The sequence below is a fragment of the Jaculus jaculus genome, chromosome 18 (genome assembly GCF_020740685.1).
Source record: "Jaculus jaculus isolate mJacJac1 chromosome 18, mJacJac1.mat.Y.cur, whole genome shotgun sequence".
Taxonomy (NCBI): domain Eukaryota; kingdom Metazoa; phylum Chordata; class Mammalia; order Rodentia; family Dipodidae; genus Jaculus; species Jaculus jaculus.
The window spans coordinates 45597977-45611658 of NC_059119.1; the positions used below are offsets into that span (position 1 = coordinate 45597977).

At 43.1% G+C, this 13682-nt stretch overlaps 1 protein-coding gene across 2 annotated transcripts in view; it reads left to right on the forward strand.

The window, feature by feature from the left end:
* Positions 1–13682, forward strand: part of Fbxo11 (F-box protein 11) — a 104512-nt gene that overhangs the window by 89506 nt on the left and 1324 nt on the right. For both annotated transcript variants that reach the window (XM_045137595.1, XM_045137596.1), the window contains exons 8-22: positions 526–632; positions 714–825; positions 920–1026; positions 1107–1244; positions 4142–4359; positions 5400–5485; positions 7096–7190; positions 7885–8007; positions 8093–8178; positions 8850–8926; positions 9362–9505; positions 11888–11998; positions 12980–13087; positions 13262–13370; positions 13524–13622. In XM_045137595.1, the coding sequence (XP_044993530.1) occupies positions 526–632; positions 714–825; positions 920–1026; positions 1107–1244; positions 4142–4359; positions 5400–5485; positions 7096–7190; positions 7885–8007; positions 8093–8178; positions 8850–8926; positions 9362–9505; positions 11888–11998; positions 12980–13087; positions 13262–13370; positions 13524–13622 (1720 nt within the window). The remainder of the gene's footprint in view (positions 1–525; positions 633–713; positions 826–919; positions 1027–1106; positions 1245–4141; positions 4360–5399; positions 5486–7095; positions 7191–7884; positions 8008–8092; positions 8179–8849; positions 8927–9361; positions 9506–11887; positions 11999–12979; positions 13088–13261; positions 13371–13523; positions 13623–13682) is intronic.

Here is a 13682-nt window from a genome sequence, read left to right on the forward strand (position 1 = left end):
CTACCTGCCTATTTCTGTATCTCTCTCTCAAATTAATAAATAAAAATAAAATATTAAAAAAATATATATATAGTGGTTATTAGAGCTGGAGAGATGGCTTAGCAGTTAAGACGCTTGCCTGTGAATCCTAAGGACCCATTTCCTGGAACCCATGTAAGCTAGATGCACAAGGTGGCACATGTGTCTGGAGTTAATTGCAGTGGCTAAAAAGCCCAAGCGTGTCCATTCTCTCTGTCTGTAATAAATAAATAAATACCTTCTGCAATATTTTACCAGTTCTCTCAGCCTGGCCTGTCATCCTGGCCCTTGGGAGGCTGAGGCAAGAGATTTTCAAGTTTAAGGCCACCGTGGGCCAAGTAGATCCTGTCTCAAAACAAAAGAAAACAGAGCTGGAGATATGGCTCAGTGGTTAAGTCTTTCTGTCTCTCTGTATCTCTATCTCTGCTTATAAAATAAATAAACAAAATATTAAAACAAACCACCTGTCCATGAAATTACCTCACAAATAAAATGCCTTCTCTACAGCACCTGGGAAAGTTGCAGATAAAGTCATCATTGAAAACACTAGAGACTCAACCTTTGTCTTTATGGAAGGCTCTGAAGATGCTTATGTTGGCTATATGACAATAAGGGTAAGAAATTTTTTTAATTCAGTTTTTTAAAATCATTAAAACCGTCACTGTTTATTTTATATAAAATTTTGTACTTTTTAGTTTAACCCTGATGACAAGTCTGCTCAACACCACAATGCACACCACTGCCTAGAGATCACAGTAAACTGCAGCCCAATTATTGACCACTGCATCATCCGAAGCACATGCACAGGCCAGTATTTCCCTTACCGCCTGCCATGAAACTCAGTCACTGTCTCGTGGCCCAATGACTGTGTTGCTAATGCGTACCCTTCTGTTCCCCACAGTGGGCTCCGCAGTGTGTGTGAGTGGTCAGGGGGCGTGTCCCACTATCAAGCACTGCAACATCAGTGACTGTGAGAATGTTGGACTTTACATAACAGATCATGCACAGGTATTTGTAAACTCGGATATTTTCTTTATTAATTTTTAGTTGAAACTCTATTAACATCTATTTCTGGTTAATTGTTGTAGGGAATATATGAAGATAATGAAATTTCCAATAATGCGTTAGCTGGGATTTGGGTTAAAAATCATGGAAACCCAATTATAAGACGGAATCATATTCATCATGGACGTGATGTTGGTGTGTTCACGTTTGACCATGGCATGGTAAGAATATTAACACAGAAACTGGCGTCTTTCAGTTAAATTCAAAACTTGCTTTCGCATCATTTTCTCATTCCATTTGAAGTCAATACGTAATATTCACTTTTACAAATTCATACAGCAGTGGAAGACTTCTTAGAGGATTAACTCTGAAAGTAGGTTCTAGCCGGGCGTGGTGGCGCACGCCTTCAATCCCAGCACTCAGGAGGCAGAGGTAGGAGGGTCATTATGAGTTCAAGGCCACCTTGAGACTACACAGTGAACTCCAGGTTCAGCCTGTGCTAGAGCGAAACCCTACCTCAAAACAACAACAACAACAAAAAACGTAAAGAAAATAGGTTCTAGTGGCTGGATAGATGCTCAGTGGTTAAGGCACTTGCCTGCAATACCTAATGACTTGGGTTTGATTCCCCAGTGTCGCATGCACAGAGCGGTCCATGCATCTGGAGTTCATTTACAGTAGCTCATTTTCCCTCTCTCTCTCTCTCTCTCTCTCTCTCTCTCCCTCTCCCTCTCCCTTGCTCCCTCTGTCTCTCTCTCTCTGTCAAATAAATAAATAATAATAAAATTTTCTAGTCTTAAAATAGGTTCTAACTAGGTAAATCTCAAATCTTGAAGGTACATAAAAATCACTCAGAAGTCTAAGAGTTTTGTGGTGGTTAGTGAAATTTCTATTTCTATCTCAGGAATAAGAAGTAAGATTGTATTTTATTCATTTATTTTGCTTGTTTGTTGAGGTAGGGTCTCGCTGTAGTCCAGGCTGACCTGGAATTCACTCTGTAGTCCCAGGCTGGTCTCGAACTCATGGCGATCCTCCAGCCTCTGCCTCCCGAGTGCTGGATTTAAGGTGTGCACCACCATGTCTGGCTCAGAAGTAAGAATTTCTGAGAATAGGGAGAGAGAACCTCAGTGGTTAAAAGCACTTGTTTGCAAATCCTGTTGGCCTGGCTCCACTTCCCCAGTACCATGTTCGTAGTTCTGGGGTGTGTATCAATGGCAGCATTATCTAGCATGCACATGCCTTCTTCTGTCTCATTCTTAAATAAATATGTAAATATTGAAAGAAAAAAAGAGGGCTGGAGAGATGGCTTACTGGTTAAGGTGTTTGCCTGCGAAGTTTAAGAACCCAGGTTTGATTACTCAGAACTCACATAAGCAAATAGTCCGCGTTGGCTAGAGGCCCAGCATGCCGTTACGTTCCTCTCTCCCCCCACCCCTCACATGGGGGTCAGGAGTGGAGTATGGGTAGGAAGACGCTGGATGAAGATATGGAGGATGTCAAAACAAAGACTCGAGAAGCCTTCAGAGACTTACATTGGCTGTAATTCCTCAGCAGAGCTCTTAGCTTGTAATGGAATTGTATGTTGCTATTTCATTGCCTGCATAGGCTAGAGGCTGTGCCCAGCTGTTGTATATACAGGGATCATATTTATACTTGTCTCGTTTACAAGTGACTAGAGGTAGAAATGTAATTTTTTTTTAAATTTTTATTAACATTTTCCATGATTATAAAATATATCCCATGGTAATTCCCTCCCTCCCCACCCCCACACTTTCCCATTTAGAAATGTAATTTTAACCTACGTGTAAGTTCCTAATTTTTGAAAGATCTGTGGTGACGGTTACTTACCTTAATAATTTATGCCTCATCGCAGACCCCTTAGACAGATTTTTGCTGGGCGGGTTACTTGTGTATCAGTTTACAGATTGTTTGTTTGCAAGTATGAGCAGCCTTGTTGAAAACTCACCTCTCGCCGAGGTGGCACACAGCTTGAATCCCAGCACTCGGAGGCAGACACAGCTTTGGCTAGAGTAAAACCCTAACTCAAAAAGCAAAAATAAATAATTAGTTTAAAGAATTTAAGAGAAATTATGGGAGTTGATTTCGATGAAAATAGCACATTTTTCTGTATATTTTAAAGCAAAATGTAACCAGTTCCACTAGGTTAGGAGAATGAGCCTTTTGTGTCATTTTTTAAAAAAGCTTTTTATGTTTATTTATTTATTTGGGAGACAGGGAGGGGGAGAAAGAATGAGCTCACCAAGGCTTCCAGCCACTGCAAACAAACTCCAGATGCATGCGCCCCCTTGTGCATCTGGCTTACATGGGTCCTGGGGAATTGAACCTGGATCCTTTGGCTTTGCAGGCAAGTGCCTTAACTGCTAAGCCATCCCTCCAGACCCATTTTTTGGTTTTTGAGACAGTTTGGAACTCCCTGTGTAGCTGAGGCTGGCATTGAACTGTTGATCATCCTGCCTCTACCTCCTCAGGGCTGAGATTACAGATATATATACCACCACGCTTAAGTTGTTTTTTTTTTTTTTTTCTTCAAGGCAGGGTCTCAGACTGACCTGGAATTCACTTTGTATTCTCCAGGCGGCCTTAAATTCATGATGATCCTCCTACCTCTGCCTCTATCAGTCCCTGTATATGCCTTTAGCTCAACTGCTGGGTTCAAACAAACTGTACCTCTCTCTGCCTCTCAAGTAGCTGTACGTACACTAGCATTGGTTGATTTATTGGAACTTGTTTCTTTTGTTTGGTTTGTTGGGGTTTTTTTCGAGGTAGGGTCTCACTCTGGCCCAGGCTGACCTGGAATTCACTATGTAGTCTCAGGGTAGCCTCGAACTTACAGTGACCCCCCCCTTCCTCGGCCTCCCAAGTGTTGGGATTAAAGGTGTGCACCACCATGCCTGGCTCGATTAGACCTGTCCCTATTTTTCTGTCCTACCTTTGAATGTAATTATACTAGTCCATGCTATTGTTACAGACCATATTTCATCCTTATTTACTCTCAAACATAAACACTGCTAATATTTAATTCTAAGGTCTACAGTTAAGTGACATTTCTTTTTAGAAAGTAGCCTTCAGCTTTAAGGTTTGCCTTTTGCTTTTTCAGGGTTACTTTGAAAGCTGCAACATACACAGAAACAGGATAGCAGGCTTTGAAGTAAAGGCCTACGCTAACCCAACGGTGGTTCGGTGCGAGATTCACCACGGGCAGACAGGAGGAATATACGTCCATGAAAAGGGAAGAGGACAATTCATAGAGAATAAAATCTATGCAAACAACTTTGCAGGTGTATGGATTACCTCAAATAGTGACCCGACAATAAGGTATTTACTTATAATTATTAGCAAACACTTTTTCACTTTTTTTCTTCTTATTTTATCCATTTTGGAAGAGATTAAGAATGAACTCGCCAGGGCCTCCAGCCACTGCAAACAAACTACACATGCATGCACCCCGTTGTGCATCTGGCCCATGTGGGTCCTGGAGAATCAGACCTGGGTCCTTTGGCTTTGCATGCAAGTGCCTTAAAATGGCTAAGCCTTCTCTCCAGCCCTACTTTAGAGTTTTCTTACAAGAAAAGTCAAGATACTAAGTTTTAACTGTTGAAGATTTTTTTTTCCTGAATATCTGACTACTGCAATGTAGGTTTTTCATTTTTGGTTTATTTATTGGTTTCATTGTAGCCAAGGCTGACCTAGAATTCACTTTAATCACAGGGTGGCCTTGAACTCAGTGATCCTCCTACCTCTGCCTCCCAAGTGCTGGGATTAAAGGCGCGCGCCACCACGCCCGGCTTGCTGTTCCTTTTTTTGATGCAGCCTAACCTGTAGCTCGTCTGTAACCTACTTTGGCCTCGAGCTCATAGCAGTTCTACCTCAGACTCCTCAGTGCTGGGATTTTAGGCTTGAGCCACCATGCCCAGCTCCCACACTTTTTTTTTTTTTTTGTCAAGTCCTCTGAAAGTGTAGTGTGGGCTTTCCATCTTGCTAATAGGGATCAAATGTTAGAACCTGGTGTGTCACACTGGTAACCCCACACTCAGGGCAGAAGCTGGGAGGATCACCACAGGTTTGAAGCCAGCCACGGCTACCCAGTGAGACCCGTTTCACCAACAAACCTAGAGCACTTCCCTAGCCAGACACAAGGCCCTGGCTTAGATGTCCAGTATTGAAAGATAGGGAAGCGGGGGTCGGGGAGAGATGGTATTTTATTATCTTAAATCACGGTGGTTTTCCCAAAGCCTTAAGCACAAGAAAGAACTAAGATTAACAGTCAGAGCCCAGAGTGACTGTGAGTGGTCTTACAGCTCTATAAAATGAGCTTGTTAATGATGATTTTGTAAAAATATTTCACACAATCACAGGGGAAATTCTATATTTAATGGAAATCAAGGAGGAGTTTATATCTTTGGTGATGGACGAGGCCTTATTGAAGGAAATGACATTTATGGTAAGTATATGGTTTTGTTGTTTAAAACTTACTGAGGGGAAAGTGCGGGGGGGGGGGCTATTAACCATGGGATATTTTTTATAATCATGGAAAATGTTAATAAAAATTGTGAAACTAAAAATAGAAAAAGAAAGAAAAGAGTAAAAAAAAAAACCTTCCTGATTCTTCTGATTTTTTTTTTTTAATATTTTTTTATTTATTTGAGCAAGAGAAAGAGGCAGAGAATGGATGCACCAGGGCCTCCAGCCACTCCAGACGAACTCCAAACACATATAAAAACCAGCTTGTGCATCTGGCTTACGTGGGTACTGGGGAATTGAACCTGGGTTCTTAATCTTTGCAGGCAAGTGCCTTAACTGCTAAGCCTCTCTCCAGCCCCCATCTAACTTTTTTTTTCTTGCTACTTAAGAAACATTTACTGAGTACTACATACCAGACACCAGGGGAAAAAGTACAAATAAAACCCTAGTCTTGGGCTGTAGAGATGGTGTTCGTTTGCAGTGGCTGAAGGCTCTGGTGCGCCCATTCTCTATCTGCCTCTCTCTCAAATGAATAATAGTTTAAAAAAAAAATAAGTTAAAGAAAAAAATCCTAGTCTCAGCAGGGCATGGTGGTACATCCCTTCAATCCTGGCAATTGGGAGGCAGAGGTAGGATCACCATGAGTTCAAGGCCACCCTACGTCAGACTGAGCTAGAGTGAGACCTTACCAACAACAACAACAAAAAAAACCCTAATCTCAAGATCTGCAATTTCCTTTCATCATATAATAAATTATGTGGAGGTTAATGTAACTCAATAGAAAAGGAAAATATTCCTCAATAAAGCTTTTCAAAACATTAACTCAGCATACATCATTTAAATATTTGTATGCTAAACACATATGTTTCTGGACTTTCTGTTCTGAATAATACGTATAGAAAACTAAACTGTTCAGAGCACCTCAGCTGAATAAAATCTTGTAATATTTACATCAACCCTATGAGGCAGATAGTAAACATCTTCATTTGCAGTCGCGTCACTGAGGCATGAAGAAGTTTCAGTACTGACTCTTGGGCTGGAGAAGATGGCTCAGCTGCTAAAGGCACTTGCTGGCGAAGGCCTGGCAGCTTGGGCTCCATTCCCCAGAGCCCACGTAAAGCCAGGCGCAGCAGTAGCAGGAGTCCCTGGCGCATCCATACTTACCCTGTCGGCCTCTTTCTCTGTAAAATAAATAAATAAAAAGTATTTTAAAAGACTCAAATCACATCAGACCTGGACTTGGTGGCACATACCTTTAATCCCAGCACTCAGGTGGTAGAGGTAGGATTGCTGTGAGTTTGGGACCACCTTGTGACTACATAGTGAATTCCAGGTCAGCCTGGGCCAGAGTCAAAACAAAACAAACAAAACAAAAAAGAATTCTTAGAATTCAGTACTTAGCAGCTTGGCTTGAGTCTACTCTTGTCCACCACACTATACTTCGTGTAACATTTATTTTACTGTAGTTCTTGGTTTTGTCTTTTAACATCTGGTGCAAGAATTTTTACTGTGTAATGTAAGATCTTTCTGTTCTTACTACTGTTCTTACTAGGCTCTAAGTATTGATATTGTAACTTTATTTTTAAATAGGCAATGCATTAGCAGGAATTCAGATTAGGACAAATAGTTGTCCAATTGTTCGACATAACAAAATTCATGACGGACAACATGGTGGGATTTATGTGGTAAGTTAAGGAATGTATTCATGCATGGGGGGGGCGGAGATACGTCAGCGGGCTCGTCTAGTATGCACAACGCCAGGGGTTTGAGCCACAGCCCTGGACAAAGCAGGGTGGCGCATACCTTTAATCCTAGCACTTGAGAGGCAGAAGTGGGAGGATTGCTCTGAGACTACAGAGTCTGGGCCAGAGTGAGTCTTATCTCAAAAAAAAAAAAAAAAAGAATCAATATAAATTAAAATATCTATATAAACTAGGGTGGCAGTACACCTGTAACCCTAGCACCCAGGAGGTAAAGGCAGGAGGGTTAGAAGTTCAAGATCATCCTTGGGAGTTCAGGGTCACTCTGGGGTTACATCAGTGAGGTCCTATCATTTAAAAAAAAGGGGTGGGGGGAGCTAAAAATACTTTTTAAAAAGCCAGGCATGGTGGGGACATGTCTGTAATGCAGCATCTGGGAAGTGGAGGCAGGAGGATTAGGCCTAAACACATTTCAAGCCGGCTTAGACTTCAGGAGACCCTGACTTGAAAGCGAATGTCGGGGATCTTAACCCGCATGCGGCCTCGGGTTCAGTCTCCAGCACCAGAGGAGAGGGAAGTTACCGCTTACCCTGAGAACGAAACCTGAAAGTGTCAGAGCTGGCTGCACAGGGGCGGACACTGTGAACTGCTTGCTCATGCCACCGTGACTTTTATTTAGCACGAGAAAGGACAAGGCGTCATCGAAGAGAATGAAGTTTACAGCAACACTCTGGCCGGGGTCTGGGTGACTACAGGCAGCACCCCGGTGCTGAGAAGAAACCGAATCCACAGCGGCAAGCAGGTAACGGCCGCCGCGGCGGGCTCCAGAGGAGCGCATTTCAAAAAGGAAAAATTTTAACAGCTTCGTTTCCCTCTTCAAATTTTAGGTTGGTGTTTATTTTTATGACAATGGGCACGGGGTGCTAGAGGACAATGACATCTACAATCATATGTATTCGGGGGTGCAAATAAGGTGAGTGCTCTCATGCTGGCTCTCTGGGAAAGGCTTGGGCGTAGGAAGAACAGAAAACTTTCCTTATTTATTGTCTAACGCCTAGTCATCTGTACATTCTGTTTCCCTCTTGATTTTTTAAACTATCAAAATGTACTTTCTCTAGGAGACAGACAGACAGAGAACAGGCACTCCAGGGCCTGTAGCCACCGCACGGGAACTCCAGACGCATGTGCCCCTGTGCATCTGGCTTACGTGGGCCCCGGGGAATTGACTTGACCCTGGGTCCTGTGGCTTCGCAGGCAAACGCCTTAACCACTAAGCCCGGAGCGTACTTCTTGATCTAGCAGGACAGAAGCTAATGACATGTCCTGCTGTTGCCACCTGCCGCTGAGTTGTATTAGCTGTCCTGTTGTGCCTAGGACTGGCATTCATTCAGTAAAACGGAAGCTGTTTTCATAACCTAATTATTAAATATTCTGTGGAACTCTTAGCCCCTCAATTTATCCTATGTGTATATAGAGGTTTTATCTGCAATAATAATATGGTATATAGCAAAATGTTCCAAGTGTACTTTAATGGCAATCATGAAACAAATCACATTATTACCGTTATTAATATGCTTTCCCCAGTTACATAAGGCGGGATACATAGGCGTGGCAACACTTACAACCTCTCTACCTTATCCATAGGACCGGAAGCAACCCCAAAATTAGACGCAACAAAATTTGGGGAGGACAGAACGGTGGAATTCTAGTTTATAATTCTGGTATGTTTAATCCATCTTCTTTCTCTGTATTAGTAAACTTTTTTTTGGGGGGGGGGTTGACGTAGGGTCTCACTCTAGCCCAGGCTAACCTGGAATTCAATATGTAGTCTCAGGGTGGCCTTGAACTCACAGCGATCCTCCTACCTCTGCCTTCCAAGTGCTGGGATTAAAGGTGTGCACCACCATGCCCAGCTTGTATTAGTAAACTTTTTAAAAGCATAATTTATAGGCTGGGCATGGTGGCACATGCCTTTAATCCTAGCACTCGGGAGATAGAGGTGGGAAGATCGCTAAGTTCAAGGCCAGCCTGAGACTACAGAGTGAGTGTCAGGTCAGCCTGGGCAAGAGTGAGACCCTGCCTCGGAACATTCCCCCCCCCCCAAAAAAAAAAAAAAAACACCTGTCTTCTGAATAACATCTACTCTGCATTTACAGGGTTAGGCTGTATAGAGGATAATGAGATATTCGACAACGCCATGGCTGGGGTCTGGATCAAGACGGACAGTAACCCTACACTAAGAAGAAATAAAATCCACGACGGTAGAGATGGCGGCATCTGTATATTTAATGGGGGTCGAGGTATTGTGATTTTTTTTTTTTTTGCATTAGCTAATTTGTCAATGATGTTGTGAACTAATATTGTACAAATGAAAAATCCTTAGATTCTTGAGAAATTAGTACCTGGGCTGAGATGGGCATGTTTACTTCCCTTCTGTAGCTGCCTTGACTTTGTGGGTCCTCAGTAAAACTTTGTGCAAGGTAGCATCTGGGCCTAATATAGTGAGTATAATAAACATTAAGGCAAGACGTGGAACTAGGGGTGAGGAATTAGTTGGCATGTAAGTCAGCCAACTGCACTGAGGCAAGCGCTCCAGTGCTTGCAGGTGCAACTGCTCTTCCCCCAGTGCTGGCCACTCACGGCCAGTGTGGAAGGCAGGCGTGCCGGTACACAGCGAACAAAACTTACCGCCATAGCCAAGCCGCAACGACTATTCTCCAGGAATACAGGCTCTTAATAACTCATGAAGTAATACAGACGTGAGGCTCGAACAAGCCACATGTGGTGGCTCACCCCTATAACCCTAACACTTAGGAGCCTGAGGCAGGAAGGTGAAGCTTGAGATTGGCTGGGCTACAGTTTGAGACCTTATCTTTTGGGGCTGGAGAGATGGCTCAGCGGTTAAGATACTTGCCTGAGAAGCCTAAGGACTCAGGTTCTATTCTCCAGGTCCCACGTAAGCCAGATGCACAAAGTGGCACACACATCTTGGCCCTAGTATGCCCATTCTCTCAATTTCAGTCTCTGTCTCCCTCCCCATCTCAAAAATATATATTTTTAAAAACAAAAGTAAAGTTTGGGCTGGAGAGATGGCTTAACGGTTAAGCACTTGCCTGTGAAGCATAAGGACCCCAATTCGAGACTTGATTCCCCAGGCAGGACCTAAGTTAGCCAGATGCACAAGGGGACGTAGGTGTCTAGAGTTTGCAGTGGCTGGAGGCCCTGGCGTGCCCATTCTCTCTAATAAATAAAAATGGACCAAAAAAAATTTTTTTAAGTAAAGTTTAATGGGGGGGGGGAGAGTACTGCAGCTGGAATTGTTTCGCCTCCACTCTGTAAAACCCAATTGAACCCTGCACCAACCCTGGTAGAATACATACAGGTAAAATGAAGTAACTTGTAAATAAACTCTGAAGGAAACTGAGGTGGCTGTGGTTGAGGCTACACGCACGAAGGAGTCTGAAGTACAGTGGTAAGGAAAGGAGGGTCAGTGTTGCTGTTGCTCACCAGCCAGAGGGCAGACACTTCCTGAACCTGACACAGGGTCATGCCCCATGACCAACGGCAAGCAAGCAGTGGCATAGCTGAGGACATGCGGAAGGGAAGCCTGGTGTGCAGAAACGGTCCACTTTAAGCATATTGAACCCATGGTCTTTTAGCAGCAGCCATGTATGTAAGTTATTTCAGAGGACCTTTCCCCTGACATGCAGGGAAAATAGGTCAGTACTATGGAATGCCAGAGGCCAAATGTCTACAGGGGGGGAAAAAGCGATCTGGGAACAGAGAAATGCTAACATACCATTAACTGTAGTTTTTACTGGTACACTTTTACATGCATTGAGTCATTATTCCTAATAATCATATGTATTATAGGGACTATTATAGACAAGAAAACAGAACAAAAAAGCTAAGTTTCTGACAGCCTTAAATCTTGATACCTTGGCTTACTCCCCAAAGGGCTATACTGCTAGATGTAAGGATACCAAAAACCTACAGAGAAAGTCACAGCAAGGAGAGAAGAGTATAGGTCATTACAGGAAGAAATAATATAAACCAAAGGTACCAGGTACATTTAAGATGCAAGTTCAAGTTGATTTCCTTTATTCAAAAAGCAGAAGCAGTTTGGACTGGAGATGACTCAGTGGTTAAAGGCACTTGATGGCAAAGACTGCCAGTCTGGGTTCAGTCCCCAGTACCCACATCGTCTGATGCAGAAAGTGGTGGATGCATCTGCAGTTTCTTTGCAGTGGTAGGAGGTCCTGGCGCCCACACACACACTCCTGTCTCTCCCGTCTTCAGTCCCGGCACTTGGGAGAATTAGGGTAGGAGGGACAGGCAGGCCTGTGCTAGAGTGCCTCACAGCAGGGCCCAGCATGGTGGCACACACCTTCAATGTCTAATCGGAAAATAACTATTGACAACAAAGGTCAGAAATATGCCTGCAATTTCTAAATAATAGGAATGACTTTTGTTTCAAAGTAGGGCCTACCTCCAGCCCAGGCTGGCCTTGAGCAGAGATCGTCCTACCACTGCCTCCCAGAGTGCTGGGACCAAAGGTGTGCAACGCCACACCCGGCTAGATAATAAACTTTCTTGGCTTAAAAGCCCAGTGAATTTGAGTAAGAAAAAGCCTGAACAATATGCAGCAGCCTTAGTGTGAACTGCTTTATTATTTATTCTAGGTCTGCTGGAAGAAAACGACATTTTCAGGAATGCTCAAGCAGGCGTCCTCATCAGCACCAACAGTCATCCAGTCTTAAGGAAAAACAGAATATTTGATGGATTTGCTGCAGGTCTGTGCTTTTTATTATCTGTTGTTTACAGTTCTATAACCTCCTAATTGGTTATTGAACAGTATGAAGTATGTTGTGAAATAGCTTTAGGCCTGAACACTTACAGAGAACCTGGCTAGGGTTCTGAATTCTCCAGAGACCAAAGTTGTGAGGAACCCTACTCATACTGTAAACTATGCGTGAGAGTTTAAAGAGGCCTGAGGAGACAGCTGGTCTTGGCCACATATGTCCTTAAATCCCAGTCCCACTGGGGAGCAGAGAACTGAGAATCTCTGGAGGAAAAGAAATGAAGCTCCAGTCACCCCATGAGCACACACACACTTTTGCTAGTGAATCGGTTACTTTAAATTATTCCAAATAACCATGTAGCTGCATTTCCTTTCAGGATGTAGACTACTGCTACCTCAGTGCAATCTCATATACTTAGTCTGAACTGTAATTTGGAGAGTTGGCCTGGTGGCTAAGGCTCTTGCCTGTGAAATCTAAGGACTAAGGTTCAACTGTCCAGGTCCCACGTAAACCAGGTGCACAAGGTGACACACGTGCAAGCTCACACACACAAACACACACACACACACACACACACTCACACACGTACACTGTTCACAAGATGGTACATGCATCTGGAGTTCAGTTGCAGCAGCTGAGGCCCTGGCCACTTGTGCTTTCTTTCTCTCTCTCTCTGATAAAAAGTGATTCTTACCAGGGGTGGCACGCCTTTAATCCCAGCCCTCAGAAGGCAGAGGCAGGAGGGTCATGGTGAGTTCAAGGCCACCCTGAGATTGCAAAGTAAATTCCATGTCAGCCTGGACCAGAGTGAGACCCTACCTCAGACAAAAATTACAAGCCAGGCGTGGTGGCACACACCATGAGCTTGAGGCCACCCCGAGACTACATAGTAAATTCCAGGTTCAGACTGAGACCCTGCATCGAAAAACCAAAAAAGATTAAAGTGATGGATTTACTTGTTTTTCACTTCAGGTATTGAAATTACAAATCATGCAACGGCAACCCTAGAAGGCAATCAGATTTTTAACAACCGATTTGGAGGCTTGTTTTTAGCATCTGGTGTTAATGTGACAATGAAAGGTATGTTAGACTCTGTTCTGCCTATAAATACACAAACTACGTGTAACTTAATTTCAACAATTTAAAAATTTGAATTCTTTTGTGGCTTCATGTATAGCTATTAAATATTCTTATGCTATATATTATATAATCTTAGTTGCTTAATCATTTACCTATTTGTTCTTTTTATTACAGATAACAAAATAATGAACAATCAAGATGCCATAGAGAAGGCTGTTAGTAGAGGCCAATGTTTATATAAAATATCAAGTTATACTAGCTATCCCATGCATGATTTCTACAGGTATATTTCTCTATTATCCACAATGAGTTCTAGAAACACAGTACACCATCTGGGGCGGAAACACAAAAGTTCTCCCTTCTCCTTCCTATAAGCCAGAGCTCATAGGTGTTTAGAATTCCCAGCATCTTCAGTAATATGAACTTTGTCTTCTAGATGTCACACGTGTAACACCACAGACCGAAATGCCATATGTGTGAACTGCATTAAGAAGTGCCATCAGGGACACGACGTAGAATTTATTAGACACGATAGGTACGTAGCACACCTCACTGCTGTCACCTCGTGCCTTCCTCCTCACCTCCCTAATTTTTG